This window comes from Pimephales promelas, chromosome 3, assembly GCF_988280905.1.
Source record: "Pimephales promelas chromosome 3, fPimPro1.hap1.1, whole genome shotgun sequence".
Classification (NCBI taxonomy): Eukaryota; Metazoa; Chordata; class Actinopteri; order Cypriniformes; family Leuciscidae; genus Pimephales; species Pimephales promelas.
Window position 1 is genome coordinate 8,423,677 of NC_142771.1, and position 17,936 is coordinate 8,441,612.

The 17,936-nt window shown below is 39.6% G+C and overlaps 1 protein-coding gene across 1 annotated transcript; it reads left to right on the plus strand.

The window, feature by feature from the left end:
• Nucleotides 1-75: 75 nt before the first annotated feature.
• Nucleotides 76-17,916, plus strand: gga3b (golgi associated, gamma adaptin ear containing, ARF binding protein 3b). Its single transcript, XM_039675195.2, has 17 exons — nt 76-343; nt 1,164-1,248; nt 1,330-1,402; nt 1,491-1,589; nt 2,740-2,863; nt 3,068-3,171; nt 4,079-4,159; nt 4,629-4,766; nt 9,802-9,883; nt 9,963-10,079; nt 10,379-10,627; nt 11,487-11,560; nt 11,647-11,777; nt 11,983-12,245; nt 13,372-13,541; nt 14,255-14,365; nt 15,076-17,916. The coding sequence occupies exons 1-17, from the start codon at nt 295-297 to the stop codon at nt 15,184-15,186; spliced, it is 2,061 nt and encodes a 686-aa protein (XP_039531129.2). The 5' UTR covers nt 76-294; the 3' UTR covers nt 15,187-17,916.
• Nucleotides 17,917-17,936: the final 20 nt, after the last annotated feature.

Below are 17,936 nucleotides of genomic sequence, written 5' to 3' on the forward strand. Positions count from 1 at the left end.
TAAAATATATATATATTGATGTACTTTTATTTTGTAATTCAACAAGATTCGTACTTCTAGTGACTTTTATTATGTAATCTTAGAGGCGTCTAAATCAAGGACCTCCACACAGGCAGCTGATGATACTGCCGGCAGAAACACTATCATTAATAAATAAATAAAGCAGTATTTTGTCGCGGCCCACAGGCTCGGTTGGAACAGAAGATGTTAGTTTTTATCACAATCAGTTTAATCTGACGAATGTCTGTGTCATCTAAGGGGGAAATGTGTGGATTTATGCCGTCAGAGCTTTAAATGAGGATCATGGCGTTTCCGGAGGGAGAATCACTCGAATCCTGGCTCAGTACGTGCACTATTATCATTTGCATCCCACAATAGATGTAAATAATATTATTATTGTGTGTGTTCGCTGCAATGCATCGGTACCGGCTCGTCTGACGCGCTTGTTTGCCTTTTTTCCGCGAAATTTCGAATCATACTATGACGAAGGTCTGCTCATGAAAATTAATTTTATCATACTGACGTTGCCTGGTAACCTTCCCAGGGCGTCCAATCACAAAGCCTATAATATGTAAGAGCGAAGACTTTCACCATAGTAGGATTCGTTAATTCGCCAGCGCCCACTTACCAGCGCCCGCCTTCCAGCCAATCAGATACGGACACTGTACGAACGTCACGCCTCTTAATTAATATTCATGAGCCAAGCCTTTCCTGTAGTATGATTTATACATTCATATGGAGTGCGTGTTGACTGTCATATCTGGCGATCGTGCGTTCAGATTAAAGTACAAAGTCTGTGTTTGGCTTCATATAAGATGAGTTCAGACCCAGTCCATTAGGATTTACAGCAGAATTCATTATTAATTATCCATTTATCTAATACAATTTACAGCTGGGGTTATTAATTAGCTATTTAATAGTACACTAACCATAATAATACCATTTTTCTTTTTTGCTCATGCATAATGAACATATCATGTAAATACAATGGTGCATAAATATGCTGATAATATACATATATAGCACTTTTCTTTCCATTACTGATGGTAATATTGATATGCATCGCTGCGATTGTCCCTCACACTGTTGTGCCAGTGTATCACAGACACAGAGCTCAACGAGGCCGATTGTTTGGACCTTACGAATATGTGTGTTCTCCACAGACAAAGCCACACACCCCACCAACCGGCAGGAGGACTGGGAATATATTATCGGGTTTTGTGACCAGATCAATAAGGAGTTGGAAGGGTAAGCCTTAGTAATCCAACTCGACTGAAAACTACAGATTCTCTGCTCTTTCTGATAGTGTGTGTGTGTGTGTGTTTATAGTCCTCAGATAGCTGTGAGACTCCTCGTTCACAAAATCTACTCTCAAGAATGGGAAGCCCTTCAAGCTCTGACTGTGAGTGATGTTGTAACGCTAATCCACCATCACTGCTCGGGCATGAGTCTGATCATGGATAATATGATGTGTGTGTGTATCTCTGCAGGTACTGGAGGCGTGTATGAAGAACTGTGGGCGAAGATTTCACAACGAAATAGCCAGATATAGGTTTTTAAATGAGCTGATTAAAGTGGTTTCACCCAGGGTTGGTGGTTTTTCTATTATGAGTTATTTGTGTTGACCCAGATGTTAGCAGCCTTGTTCCCTTGACAAAATCCCAATTGGATTATTGCTGAAAATAAGCTCTGAGACCAACAAACGTTTATGATTCTTACACGTTTTGTTCATCATGATAATCTTCACAAATGTATGAATTTTGAAGCCTAAAACCAATCAGCAGAAGTCGGACGCTAAGAGTAGGCTATACACGAACTACACCACGTCACCATCATTAAACTCTCAACAACATTTTCCATGAAAGTTTTTAGCTATGATAGTTTGCAAGAGCGTGATTATAAACACAATGAGGCGTTGAAAGCGACTAGTGAGTAGATTTTATCTAGTTTACCTGTTCGGTGATGATGTTTAATGTTACAGACAACCTCTATATTCCCATTTTTTCAGGGGAGTTACTGATGTAGTGATTTAACAATATATTATGTCACAATATATCGAAATACAAACGTGTATTGTGTATAATTCAGCCAAAATGAACGTTTTCAGAGTTTTAGTGTCAGTACTACATTAAACTACTGTATAATGTTGAATACAATGTACAATAATGCAATGGGAATATTTGTGGGTCCTGATAACGGCAAATGTCTGATGTTACCAGTAAAAAGTTGCATTATTTTAAACATATCTAGTCAGTGAAAGATTGCAAACATTTTCGTCTAAAACAATTCAGTATTTTCAGCTTGAGGATCATGACTATTGTCTCTATTGTCCTGTGCATTGGGTTTCCAGCACAAGTCCAAGACTATTCGTTTACACTCGCAATGTAACACCAAATTTAGCATTTTAATCAACAGTGTTTTTTTTTGTGAACCTTTTGGAGTATCGCAACAATATTGCATCGTGAGTTCAGTATCATGATATTTATCGAATCATGAGGTTATCGGTACACCCTTGCTGATATATTTATGTTGTAGAATAAAACGTGAAAATATCTTGAGCTTATGTTCACAACAGAGCTTATTTCATGCATTTAATCAAAAACCCATTCAAAAAACATTTGACATCCGGACGATGGAACCAGAAGTGTACAAAATGTGATTTTCTATGGCTCATTCCTGTGCACTTATATGTCTAGTACGAAACACGTGTTAAGAGCAGTGTGTGTGTGTGTGTTGCAGTACATGGGGAACAGTGTTTCTGAGAAGGTGAAGAATAAGATCATTGAGATGTTGTACAGCTGGACGGTGGCGTTTCCCAACGAGTCCAAGATCGCAGACGCGTACCAGGCGCTCAAGAAGCAAGGTGAGATACTCCTCAACTTTATTTCCTGAGCACTTTCAAAAACCACAATGGGTAGCAAAATACTGCAAATAAAAATGACATATGTATATAACATATGTAATATAAAAATGTATATATATTAATTTTACACAATTCTACGGATGGACTTTCTGGGGTGTGTCATGAGCGGTGATTCTGATTTATGGTGTTTGATGATTTCTTCAGGACTCGTGATGACGGACCCAGAACTGACGGTGGACAAAACCCTGATCCCGTCGCCTCCCGCGCGCCCCAAAAACCCTGTGTTTGACAACGAGGACATGGGGAAGGTGAGACTGAGCCTGATGGCATCATTTTCCAAAAACGTATCAGGCCAAGGCACTCGAGAGTTACAGTATAAAAGTCTTAGGCAATTAAAAACTGCACATCAATGCGCTGCGAATAATGTCCTTTCAGGCCGGATTCACATATAGCGCCTAAAATCGTGTAGAAAACGCTGGGCATTCTCCTTTTTCCAAAGCGCTAGGGCGGTTGCGCTGTGGTTGGTTCTTGTCACGTGACCTACTGAGCGCTTATGGTGCGCTTGTGGCATTCTGAAAAGTTGAGATGTTTTTATCTCGATGCGGCACGGACGCGCTTGGAAAAAACGAGTGCCGCATCCATTATGAGCGCGCATACCGCGCGCCTACATTTGAAATAATGAACTTGAGCGCGCAAAAGATGTGAACAGGCCCTTAAGCAGCAATTAGTTGGTCATGTGATCACCTGATTTATTATTGATCACCTAAATTATTAGACAAATAGCAAAGACATATCTTACCAAAACATAATTTATCCCAACATATGTAAAAAAAAATATATATATATATATATACAACATCACATAAGATATCAATAAAATACAAATCAGAGTCAACAATACCAGTATATTCTCAGTTCCAAAATTTGGATAAAAAAATAAATAAATCTAAAATCATATACCCAGAATCAACAATGTATTAACAGTTCAAATGATACAACTAGAAAACAACACCAATCGAGGAAAGTCAAATTACAAATCAGGTAAAAAAATCGAATTCACCATTTGATCCTAGAAATGTAGTTGCTTTCAATGTATATATCCAGAAAGACTCTCTATTATGGTAGGCATCATTTCCTATTTCTGCAACATTTGATTTGATTTCCCTTTATGAAACTACAGAATTGACTTTGTGCTCTTCTCTGATTTTATGGAAGTTGTTGGCTGAACTTCTGAGGAGCAAAAACCCAGAAGATCTTCAGGAGGCGAACAGACTCATCAAAAACATGGTGAAAGAGGTGAGAGAGAGACGTGATGCTGTTCTATATAAAGAGCTCCAGTTTATAGCCAACGTGAAACAGCATGTCCTTCTTTACACTGATCAATCGTTCACAACAAAGCCGTAGCTGTTTCTTGAACATTGAGGCTCCAAACCAACTTTTGAATGATCTTATTTAATGCTATTTAAGAGTTTAAATGAATTTAAGGGAATAAAAAATAAATAAATAACTATTATTCATTGTGAAATAATGCATTTATTTTAAACTATTTGCGAATGATTTGTTTATTTTAAATAAATGACAAAACCTAAAAGCACAGTTGAGTTTAAGTGACTGTTTTTGGCTAGTTCTAGCTTCGGTTTAATTTTTTGGTTTGTTCAAGGGTCTGTGGTGGAGTTTGTTTAAAGCAGAACTCATGATAATGCTTTCAGTATTATCAGTATTATATGTGACACGCATGATGTGATGGACTGAATGTGTGTTGCAGGATGAAGCCCGAGTGCAGAAGATGAGCAAACGCATCCACACGCTAGAGGAGGTGAACATCAACGTCAAGCTCCTGGGGGAAATGCTGAGTCAGTATGACAGGGACCGATCGTCAGACGCCGACCGCGAGCTCATCAAGGTCAGACTTCATGAGCACGACACACAGGGTTTAGACACGAGCGGGCCAAGAAATGACTTGTAACTAATACTAAAGAAGATGTCCTGAGCATCAGGTGGTGAAGCTAGTGCAGTGGTTCTCAAACTTTTTTGCTGCGCAAATCTGAATAGAACAGTGTTTAATAGAATATAACAGAGTAGAGTCGAAAAGAATGTAACGGAGTAGAGTGGAATAGAATAGAGCAGAGTACAATATAAAAGAGTAGAGTGGAATAGAATATAGCAGAGTAGAGTGGAATAGATATAATAGAGTGGAATAGAATATAACAGAGTAGAGTGGAATAGAATAGAGCAGAGTACAATATAATAGAGTGGAATAGAATATAACTTAGTGAGGAAGCAGAGGCTGGGGGCTCAGAGGTGGACTCGTCCATCACCCTAGCTGAGGTCACCGAGGTAGTCAAGAAACTCCTCGGTGGCAAGGCACCGGGGGTGGATGAGATCCGCCCCGAATACCTCAAGTCTCTGGATGTTGTGGGGCTGTCTTGGTTGACACGCCTCTGCAGCATCGCGTGGCGGTCAGGGACAGTGCCTCTGGGATGGCAGACCGGGGTGGTGGTTCCTCTTTTTAAGAAGGGGGACCGGAGGGTGTGTTCCAACTACAGGGGGATCACACTTATCAGCCTCCCTGGGAAAGTCTATGCCAGGGTACTGGAGAGGAGAATACGGCCGATAGTGGAACCTCGGATTCAGGAGGAACAGTGTGGTTTTCTTCCAGGCCGTGGAACAGTGGACCAGCTCTATACTCTCTACAGGGTGCTGGAGGGTTCATGGGAGTTTGCCCAACCAGTCCACATGTGCTTTGTGGATTTGGAGAAGGCATTCGACTGTGTCCCCGAGGCGGCCTGTGGAGGGTGCTCCGGGAATATGGGGTCCGGGGTCCTTTCCTAAGGGCTGTCCGGTCCCTGTATGACCGAAGCAGGAGCTTGGTTCGCATTGCCGACAGTAAGTCAGACTTCTTCCCGGTGCATGTTGGACTCTGGCAGGGCTGCCCTTTGGCGCCAGTTCTGTTCATAATTTTTATGGACAGAATTTCTAGGCGCAGCCAGGGGCCGGAGGGTGTCAGGTTTGGGGACCACACGATTTCGTCTCTGCTCTTTGCGGATGATGTTGTCGTGTTGGCCCCTTCACACCAGGACCTTCAGCATGCACTGGGAAGGTTTGCAGCCGAGTGTGAAGCAGCTGGGATGAAAATCAGCACCTCCAAATCCGAGGCCATGGTCCTCAGTCAGAAAAGGGGGGCTTGCTCACTTCAGGTTGGTGGAGAGATCCTTCCTCAAGTTTAAGTATCTTGGGGTTTTGTTCACGAGTGAGGGAAGGATGGAACGGGAGATTGACAGACTGATCAGTGCAGCTTCTGCAGTAATGCGGTCGATGTACCGGTCTGTTGTGGTAAAGAAGGAGCTGAGCCGTAAGGCAAAGCTCTACCGGTCAATCTACATTCCTACTCTCACCTATGGTCATGAGCTTTGGGTCATGACCGAAAGGACAAGATCCCGGATACAGGCGGCCGAAATGAGCTTTCTCCGCAGGGTGGCTGGGCGATCCCTTAGAGATAGGGGGAGAAGCTCGGTCACTCGGGAGGAGCTCAGAGTAGAGCCGCTGCTCCTCCACATCGAGAGGGGTCAGCTGAGGTGGCTCAGACATCTGTTCCAGATGCCTCCTGGACCCCTCCCTGGGGAGGTGTTCCGGGCACGTCGCACTGGGCGGAGGCCCCGGGGAAGACCTAGGACACGCTGGAGAGACTATGTCTCCCGGCTGGCCTGGGAACGCCTCGGTGTCCCCCCAGAAGAGCTGGTGGAAGTGTCTAGGGAGATGGAAGTCTGGGCATCTCTGCTTAGACTGCTGCGACCAGGCCCCGGATGAGCGGAAGAAGATGGATGGATGGATGGATGGATGAAGTAGAGTGGAATAGAACATAACAGAGTAGAGTGGAATAGAACGTGGAAAAGAACATAACAGAGTAAAGTTGAATAGAACATAACAGAGTAGAGTGGAATAGAACATAACCGAGTAGAGTGGAACAGAACATAACCGAGTAGAGTGGAATAGATATAATAGAGTGGAATAGAATATAACAGAGTAGAGTGGAATAGAATAGAGCAGAGTACAATATAATAGAGTGGAATAGAATATAACTTAGTGAGGAAGCAGAGGCTGGGGGCTCAGAGGTGGACTTGTCCATCACCCTAGCTGAGGTCACCGAGGTAGTCAAGAAACTCCTCGGTGGCAAGGCACCGGGGGTGGATGAGATCCGCCCCGAATACCTCAAGTCTCTGGATGTTGTGGGGCTGTCTTGGTTGACACGCCTCTGCAGCATCGCGTGGCGGTCAGGGACAGTGCCTCTGGGATGGCAGACCGGGGTGGTGGTTCCTCTTTTTAAGAAGGGGGACCGGAGGGTGTGTTCCAACTACAGGGGGATCACACTTATCAGCCTCCCTGGGAAAGTCTATGCCAGGGTACTGGAGAGGAGAATACGGCCGATAGTGGAACCTCGGATTCAGGAGGAACAGTGTGGTTTTCTTCCAGGCCGTGGAACAGTGGACCAGCTCTATACTCTCTACAGGGTGCTGGAGGGTTCATGGGAGTTTGCCCAACCAGTCCACATGTGCTTTGTGGATTTGGAGAAGGCATTCGACTGTGTCCCCGAGGCGGCCTGTGGAGGGTGCTCCGGGAATATGGGGTCCGGGGTCCTTTCCTAAGGGCTGTCCGGTCCCTGTATGACCGAAGCAGGAGCTTGGTTCGCATTGCCGACAGTAAGTCAGACTTCTTCCCGGTGCATGTTGGACTCTGGCAGGGCTGCCCTTTGGCGCCAGTTCTGTTCATAATTTTTATGGACAGAATTTCTAGGCGCAGCCAGGGGCCGGAGGGTGTCAGGTTTGGGGACCACACGATTTCGTCTCTGCTCTTTGCGGATGATGTTGTCGTGTTGGCCCCTTCACACCAGGACCTTCAGCATGCACTGGGACGGTTTGCAGCCGAGTGTGAAGCAGCTGGGATGAAAATCAGCACCTCCAAATCCGAGGCCATGGTCCTCAGTCAGAAAAGGGGGGCTTGCTCACTTCAGGTTGGTGGAGAGATCCTTCCTCAAGTTTAAGTATCTTGGGGTTTTGTTCACGAGTGAGGGAAGGATGGAACGGGAGATTGACAGACTGATCAGTGCAGCTTCTGCAGTAATGCGGTCGATGTACCGGTCTGTTGTGGTAAAGAAGGAGCTGAGCCGTAAGGCAAAGCTCTACCGGTCAATCTACATTCCTACTCTCACCTATGGTCATGAGCTTTGGGTCATGACCGAAAGGACAAGATCCCGGATACAGGCGGCCGAAATGAGCTTTCTCCGCAGGGTGGCTGGGCGATCCCTTAGAGATAGGGGGAGAAGCTCGGTCACTCGGGAGGAGCTCAGAGTAGAGCCGCTGCTCCTCCACATCGAGAGGGGTCAGCTGAGGTGGCTCAGACATCTGTTCCAGATGCCTCCTGGACCCCTCCCTGGGGAGGTGTTCCGGGCACGTCGCACTGGGCGGAGGCCCCGGGGAAGACCTAGGACACGCTGGAGAGACTATGTCTCCCGGCTGGCCTGGGAACGCCTCGGTGTCCCCCCAGAAGAGCTGGTGGAAGTGTCTAGGGAGATGGAAGTCTGGGCATCTCTGCTTAGACTGCTGCGACCAGGCCCCGGATGAGCGGAAGAAGATGGATGGATGGATGGATGGATGAAGTAGAGTGGAATAGAACATAACAGAGTAGAGTGGAATAGAACGTGGAAAAGAACATAACAGAGTAAAGTTGAATAGAACATAACAGAGTAGAGTGGAATAGAACATAACCGAGTAGAGTGGAACAGAACATAACCGAGTAGAGTGGAATAGAACATAACAGAGTAGAGTGGAATAGAACATAACCGAGTAGAGTGGAATAATAGAACATAACAGAGTAGAGTGGAATAATAGAACATAACAGAGTAGAGTGGAATAGAACATAACCGAGTAGAGTGGAATAGAACATAACCGAGTAGAGTGGAATAATAGAACATAACAGAGTAGAGTGGAATAGAACATAACAGAGTAGAGTGGAATAGAACATAAAAGAGTAAAGTGGAATAATAGAACATAACAGAGTAGAGTGGAATAGAACATAACCGAGTAGAGTGGAATAGAACATAACCGAGTAGAGTGGAATAATAGAACATAACAGAGTAGAGTGGAATAGAACATAACAGAGTAGAGTGGAATAGAACATAAAAGAGTAAAGTGGAATAGAACATAACCGAGTAGAGTGGAACAGAACATAACCGAATAGAGTGGAATAGAACATAACAGAGTAGAGTGGAATAATAGAACATAACAGAGTAGAGTGGAATAATAGAACATAACAGAGTAGAGTGGAATAGAACAAAAGAAAGTAGAGTGAAATAGAATAGAACAGAGTAGAATGGAATAGAATAGAACAGAGTAGAGTGGACTAGAATAGAATGGAATGGAGTAGAGTGGAATAGAACATAACGGAGTAGAGTGGAATAGAATAGAACATAACAGAGTAGAGTGGAATAGAACATAACAGAGTAGAGTGGAATAGAATGGAATGGAGTAGAGTGAAACAGAATAGAACAGAGTAGAGATGAATAGAATAGAGCAGAGCAGAGTAGAATATAATAGATTAGAGTGGAAAGGAATAGAGTAGAACAGAGCAGAATAGACTTTTTCTTTATCACCACATGATCGGGTCTGGTGGAATTAGTTTCAGTTTCATGTCATTCTTAAACTCAAAACAGCAACTTTTGGTTGCCAGCCACAAACGTGCGCAATTCATCAGTCGCATGTTATTGGTTGAACATCTTATCTCACAGAAGTCACATGACCGTAGTGAAATAACTGTGAAGTGTGTTTCATGTGTTTAACGGCTGACTTCACAGCAGTTTCCTGTCTGTACTGTTAGAGCTTGTATAATGAGGTCGATGTAACCATGACAACAGCGCTCACATGTGACCTGGCGTCTGTGTCCAGGAGCTGTACGAGCGCTGTGACAAACTCCGACGCACCGCGTTCAAACTGGCCACCGAAGCGGAGGACAACGACTCCAGTCTGGGTAAACCACGTGACACTCCACTTTGAGAGATTGATTGATTGTTTATTTGAAATGTTCATTATGTGTCTGCTTACTGTAGGGGACATTCTCAAGGCGAACGATGATCTGTCCAGAGTAATCAGCTCTTATAAACGAGTCGTGGACGGACAAGCAGACGATAACGAGTGTGAGGATCTCAGACCGGCCGCTAGTGAAGGTGATCTCAGGTTATATGTCGATCTTCCCTCAACTGCAGTACTTTGATAATCCAGAACATCTCATTTTCTCCCGACAGGATTTTTCGGTTACAGTTTATTTTAAGGTGTCATTGTTACAGTGCAATTACACATTTAAGTATTGAGTAATTTTAATTAACTACATGTTCTTACTATAGGATTAGGGTTTGGTTGAGGGTTAGTTGCATGTACTTATGCATAATTTACTGTTATCACTATAGTAAGCACATGTAACGGACACTGTAAAATAAATTGTTACCGATTTTTCTTGTTCCCTCAGGTTGCGAGACCACAGGCACATTGATTGATCTGGCTGGACTGGATGAACCTTCCTCTCCCCCGACCGTCCCTCCTCCTCTTCCTCTTCCTCCTCCTCAGATCTCGTCCACCAATCACACGGCCTCCTCCATCCCTGTGCTCCCGCCTCCTCCTCGCCGATTGGCCGGCAGTCAGAAGAGCAGCCCCAATCACAGGCCTCCTGAGCAGCAGACCTCCCTCTCCCTACTGGACGACGAACTCTTGTCTCTCGGTGATAAATCTCGCTTAAACTCGCTGTGAGACTGTCTAGTGATGTAAAGTAAAGGAATAGGCCATGCGAGGTCATGTGATGCAGTGAGTTTATCATGGTTTTACACTGGATCCCACATAGCGGGTGGTAAATCACTGTAAAACAAAACCTGTCGTCTTTTGTAAAATTACATCAACAGTAATGTGATCAAATTTATTCGTCACTTAAATAAATAATATTATTAATAATACAATTATTGTCCTTATTAATATTTTTGAAAACATTTGGAAAACAATTACTACAATAATTATTAATAGAAATGTTATTATTATTATTAAAAGGTATATACAGTTTTGAAAACAATGTTTAGTAAATTAAAGTTATTATTGTACTTTATATATTTATTATTATTTATGAAACATGTTTTGGAAACTTATAATTAATAATATTAAAACATTAAAATATATTGTTATTAAAAAACCCATGAAAAGTATTGAAAATAATATTCAATAAAAATAATAATAATTATTATTTATAATTAAAGTTTAAATTATAAAATTGTTATTATTATAATGTTATTAATTACAAATATTACTATTTAAAATATGTAAATAAATTAAGTTAATTAATGTAAATTATGATTAATTTATATAACTATAATTTATATATTAATTAATCAATTAATAATTATGAATTAATAAATAGTAATAATTATATGCTTGTAAATTTCTTGCACCATGCCAGTTTTATTTTAGTATCATTAGTTTTATTCATATTTTAATTAGTTTCCGTATTTTTTCAGTTAAATTTGAGTTTAAGTTTATTAAGTTTATATGTAATTTTATTTTTCTGCATGTAAATTTTGTTGTGTTATTCTCAGGCCTGAATGATCCGCCCTCTGTGCCGAACAGACCAAAGCTGGATGAACTCCCAGCTCAGTGGACGTCCCTACAGGTCGGACACTCTAAATCAGATGTTGAGTATTAATAATCCCGAGAGAAGTGATTGAATCTGTGATTTCAGTTGTCCTCTCATGTCAGGCTCCTGATGCGGACCTGGACCTGTTTGGGAGCATCTCGGCCCCGAGCGCCGTCTTCCCCACGTCACACACACCGGCTGTCAGTCAGGGAATGCAGGATCTCTCCATGCTGGACTTTGGAGGTGGAAAAAGGTATGATTCTGCTCTGAAACGGCACCTCACATCAGCCTGAAGGCCTGCACATACTACGAGCGATAACTATAATCATACCATAACTATATTTGCGTATAATAGTTTTGTCAATTGACTTGTCAAGCAGTGGTGGAGTTTTCTGGACCTCAGATATCAACTTCTCCACAATGTCGTCCACCAATATATGTCATGTGTCTTCCTCCAGTGTTTCAGGCCTGAGTGGTATCGCTGGAGGAACGTTTGGTCTTTCTGGAGGCTTCATGGGCTCGGCGGGCTCTAACCCGTTCATGAGCGCGGCGGGTCCCTCGTCTCCGGCTGTGGCTCGGGCTCAGGCCGGGACATGCGGCTCGGCTCCGGGCAGCCCCTTCTTTCAGCCCTTCTCGTCCCACTCGCCCCAGAGCAGCCCAGCGAGGAGCGCAGAGCCCAGCCTGGCCAGCCTGCACGTCCCGCTCGAGGCCATCAGACCCAGTGAGTGACCGACCCGCTCCAGCACACCGAGCGCATGCGCTACTGATTCACATAAAGCTGATCATCGGAAATTATTTTCAAGTGATGAGCTGTTCACACTGACTGATCAAAATATATTGATTTCCTTAAAATTGGAGGGAAAAAAACTATTTTCTCTTTTTCTCTATTCTTTCCTTTTTATTATTACATCTTTGATCATTACTATTGCTATATATATACAGTATATTGTATATATATGTGCATTGTTCTACATATAATCTTATAATAGAGATAATACACATACTCAGCAGTTTTACACACACACTTCACATGACTACATGTACACCCTACTTTCTGTTTTGTAGTGATGGTATCATCTAATTGTGTTTTGTCTTATGTTCTGCTTTAATAAAAACAAACAATAATAATAAATATGATAAATGTGGTTGAAAAAATTGTACAAGCCTTTGAACAAAATTGTAACTAATTAAAATATGAATTAACCTATATAATTATCTATATTATAGGTTTTTTTATTTTATTTAATTCAATTCACATTTATTTGTATAGCGCTTTAACACACATCTTTTCAAAGCAGCTTTACAGAAAATGCATGATCCATATTACAATTCAGTCTGTTATTGGAGGAAACTGTATTAAGTTATGTATTTCGGAAATGTACATATACAAATCACAGTTAGCGAAAAATGTATTAATTTAAACAATGTTATAATTAAAGGCAGAAACAATGAAATCATTGAAGTAATGAATACCATATATATAAATTCTATCATTATAAATATTATATATTATATAACACTATCTAAAAGCCTAATCTATTATTTCATTGTTTTTTTGTTTTTTTTTTTGCAAAATGTGATCTTGAAAGGTGTTGTTGACTAAACTTTAGTTTAAAAAAAGTCCCATTCCCAAATTATAATCTATATTATAGGTTTAAAGTTCCTTTATGAAAAATATAAATATTTAAAATATATGTTGCTTTTATTCTAATATTTGATTATAAATTGTATATAATATAATGTATTATTTCTTTCTATTGATTTTGGGGTGAAATGTGAGTCGAAGGTTCTGTGAGATTGACCCAGATACCCAGTATTTTTATATCTTGTTTGCCTGGTATCCTCAGGTAAAGTCTTACCTGTGACGGTGTATGATAAGGATGGAGTTCGTGTTCTTCTGCACTTTGCGATGGACTGTCCTCCGGGTCGCCCGGACGTCCTGGTGATCGTGGTGTCGCTGCTCAACGCGGCGCCGTTGCCCGTGAGGAACATATTACTGCAAGCAGCCGTTCCCAAGGTACGAGCTCCTCATCTGCAGACACACAGCGGTTCACACCAGTCAGTCTCAATCGGCTCGGTTCTGTGTTCAGTGAACCAATTCACAAAGTTAAAGGTGCAGTGTGTAATATTTAGCGGCATCTAGTGGTGAGGTTGTGAATTACACCCAACAGAAGTAACGGTGGCTGACAGGAAGTGATGTCGTGGTCTGAGACAGCAGAGAATAACCAGTTCAGCAATGAGGTTTTTTTACAAAGATAAATTAGGAAATTACGTTTACTTAATTATTCAGTAAAACGATGTTATTGTGAATATTATTGTTACTTGTTCATCATTGTGTCAGTGTTTTATTCAATGAATTTAGGTTTATCTTTACATGTCCGTTCTGGGCCACCATAGAAACATGTCGATGTTAGTGTACCCGCGGTTAGTGTATGTATAGAAATGGCTCAATCTAAGGTAATAAAAACATAATGGTTCATTATGTAATGTCTTTATACACCACTGTAAACATAGTTATGTATATGATATTGCATTTCTGTCAACAGATCCTCCTAAATATTACACAAGGCACCTTTAACTGAGCATCGTTTTACTGTAAAATATGACATTTTCTTGAAAAATGTTTGATCACTCTGTGTTGTGTAGATTGGATGCACAAGTTGTACTGTGAATACTGAGTATAGGCTTTGAGTTGACCTCTGACCCTGTACGATCTTGTGTTTTTGTCAGTCTATGCGAGTGAAGCTTCAGCCTCCGTCAGGCACAGAGATTGCCCCCTTTAACCCCATCCTCCCCCCCGCCTCCATCACTCAGGTCATGCTGCTCGCCAACCCACTGAAGGTCAGAGGTCACACAGACATACAATACCTGGTTTATTAAAAATATCAAAATATAAAATCCAATAAAATGTTAATAATTTTTCTTTAATTATTTAGAAAAAAAATATTTATTTTAGTTTTTATTCAAAATAGTTATTTTAAATGTATGAATTTTATATAAAATATAATTTATTATATTATTATTAAAATAAGGAGGAATAAACACATTTTTTGTATTTAATTTCAAAAATCTTTAAAAAGAAAATTATTATTAAGAAAATTAATTATTTTTTAAAGATTGTTTCTATTACTGTTATTATTATCATTATAAAATAGTTTTATAAAAATTAAAAGAATTATATAAACATAAAAATATTGTATTTATTTATAATATTATTGTTGTTATTAAAAATAAAGAGGAATACATTTTTTTGTATTTATTCTTTTAATTATTATTCAAAATGCTGTTATTATTATCATAAAACATGTTGTATTCAATTAAATACATATAAAGTATATATATAATATATATATATATACACATACTTAATTAAAAATAAAAAAGTAAATCTTAAATAAGTAAATTTTTGTATTTAATTAAATAAAAATAATATATTTTTTAAAATTCTGAATTGTTTTGTTACTACTTACTATTTATTCCCACTAATTTTTTTTATTATAAAATATTCAAAATGTGACACCACTTCATAAATGTGTGTGTGTGTGTTCCAGGAGCGTGTGCGTTTGCGCTACAAGCTGACGTATCTGCTGGGCGAGCGCCAGTACTCGGAGGTGGGAGAGCTCGACCAGTTTCCCCCAGCGGACAGATGGGGATCCCTCTAGAGAAACCTAAACCTTCGTTCCCAAGTATCCCGTTCATTTGTGCTGCTGATTTATGTTCAATCAGTGTTTTACTGTAGAGCTGTGAAGCTGCACTCGATGCTTGATGTTTTTCGCCAAAATTCAAGCTGGATATTATCATAATAACGCACCGTCGGTGACACACATGATGTCCTGAAGCGGACGCACACGTTTCAGAGATTGATCTTTTGTGTGCTGCACTTCCAGCAGTTTACCATGGTAATCACAGTTTACAGCAAAATACCACAGTAAAACAGGAACTGATAGCACTTTCAACAAATAGGGGACAAAGTTATTGTAAAAATTGTAATTGATCATATTTATTTTTCCTTTGTGTGAAATTACTTTCGTGATTATCAGCTGATCTTTGGTCGATCGATCGATGCATCCCTAGTTATAAAGTCAGAATTGCGAGATAAAAATTACCTTTTTTATTTTTTTTTAATTCAGTGGCGAAAAACAAGCTTCCATATTTCTTATCTTTGTTACCAGCGTTATTTTAGTATCATTGAAATATTATTATTAAGTATTTTGAATTAGTTTTTATTTTTGTATTTTCCATTTTCATTTTAGCTTTAGTGATTTTGTTTGTTTTTATCATTTTTATTATTTTTTTAAATATATATACATACATGTGTTTATAGTTTTAATATTTTTAGTTTAATTGTTAATTGTTTATAGTTTTAATAGTTTTATAGTTTAGTTATTTTTAGTACATTAAACTAAACCAAAATTAATAATGTTGCTTTTTTTTTATTATTATTGCAAGTATCAAGTTTTTTAATGGTTTTAGTTTTAGTTATCTAATAACCCTGCTTGTTACCCAATGTGTTTTTTTATTATTATTTTACATATATTTTCAATTTGTATATCTTTTTTAGATTTATCTAATGTTTATTTAATGTTTATATAATATACGTAGTTGAGCAGCTGCTTTCACAGACTACTTGTTGAAAATGCAACAAAATTGAACAAAATTTCAAGCACTATTTTGTACGTTATTCTGTGCTGACTGTAATAACTGTGATATTTTGCTGTAAACTGTGGTGCATCATGGGAAGTTCAGAAGCCGAGCTGATACTGATGGCGTCACGTGACATCGCCGCCGTCCGTGGAGTGTATTTAACCGTGATTTTAGTCAGTTCTAGGTGTCCTTACGCGCCTCAAAACAAACAAGCATTTGAACTTTGCCGTTTCTAGAACTAAGACTCATCCACTACAAACTTCAGCTCTTGAATCGTGAAGCATCAGAACGAATGTAATGAAACGAGTTTACATCAAGAGTTCATGTTGTGTTTTTGTTTATCTGCCTATGTTGTAGTTCAACACTGTTTCTAATTTGATTTATTGCTGCTACAGGAACGTTTGGACAAGTTTCAGCATTACAGGCTGTCTTACAGCATTTATGGACAATATTAGATTTGTTTATTTAACCCTCATCCTTCCCTCGCACTTTGTAGCATATCTTTCCCACGCGGGTCAAAATGACCCGAAATCCTAAAATTATACCTATTTTTTAATGCAGATTTTTTTGTTGTTGTTATTTTTTTATTTTCTTTACCTTTAAATTACTAGATTTGATCAATAAATATAAGAAATAAATAGAAATTTAAGCACATTCCTCACATTCTTTCAACACAATTTCATGCATCACCCCTTTAATTCAGTAATGTTACTTAATATTGAACGTAGACATTATAATATAATTATTTTGGTAAAGTTTTAGCATTTTTAGTTTTTAGGTTTTTCTATGTGTACTGAAGCATTCCTCACATTATTTTTATCCCTATGGGGGGGCAAATTGATCCGCGAGGGAAAGATTTGTTACTTTTTTTAAATTTCATCTAGGATGAGGGTAATCATGACATACAGTATTTACATGGTGTTTTTGCCTGTGGGTTATGATTGGATAAAGATATTGATTGAGGACGAACTGCATTTGAGTTAATAATGAGTTTATCTTAAATCTGTCAGATTGTAGATGTGTGTGTGTTTGGTCAGTCCTCTGAGCGTTTCGCATGGTTTGAGCAGAGAGAGAGCATTTTACTTCATCTGACAAAGGCCATGTGTGATTTTAGACGCTGATTTAGTCCCAAAGAAACCCTAATGTGTCTGACTAGAAGAACTGGACACCTGCTCCTCCTCTAATATGTGCAAACTGTACAATTCATTACGTTTTAGACATCAGTGACTGAGTGAATCTCACACAGAAATCATATATTTAATAATATTTCACCCGCAAAACCATGTTAGTGGTCTTAAAACAGACTTAATTTGGCAAAATATGTAATTTTGGGGGTGAAGTATGATCCAGAGACATGTTTGAGATTAATCTGATTCATGCCTGTGAATCTGGTTATGTGTTTGAATGCATTAATCTGTAGGCCTATTTGTCTCCTGATTATGACTGATGTTTTGGTGAGATGATGGTTTGAGAGCTTCATTGTGCATCAGCATCAAAGCCTTTCCAGTATTTCAGAGGAACCTCGTGTGAATATTAATGAATCATTGTGTCTCTGTTAAAGAGTCAAAACATCTGGTCTGATAATGTTATTGACAAGGTTTAGGAGGATTCATTTAAGTATGTGGAACAAATGTTGAACTTATGAAAAAAATTATAATGGTTGATGATGATAAAGATGCACTGCTCTGGTGTTTAATAATGATTTCATCATGTGTAACGTTACTGCGCCATTAAATACTTCAAATTAATTGACCAGCAAAAGTTTCTT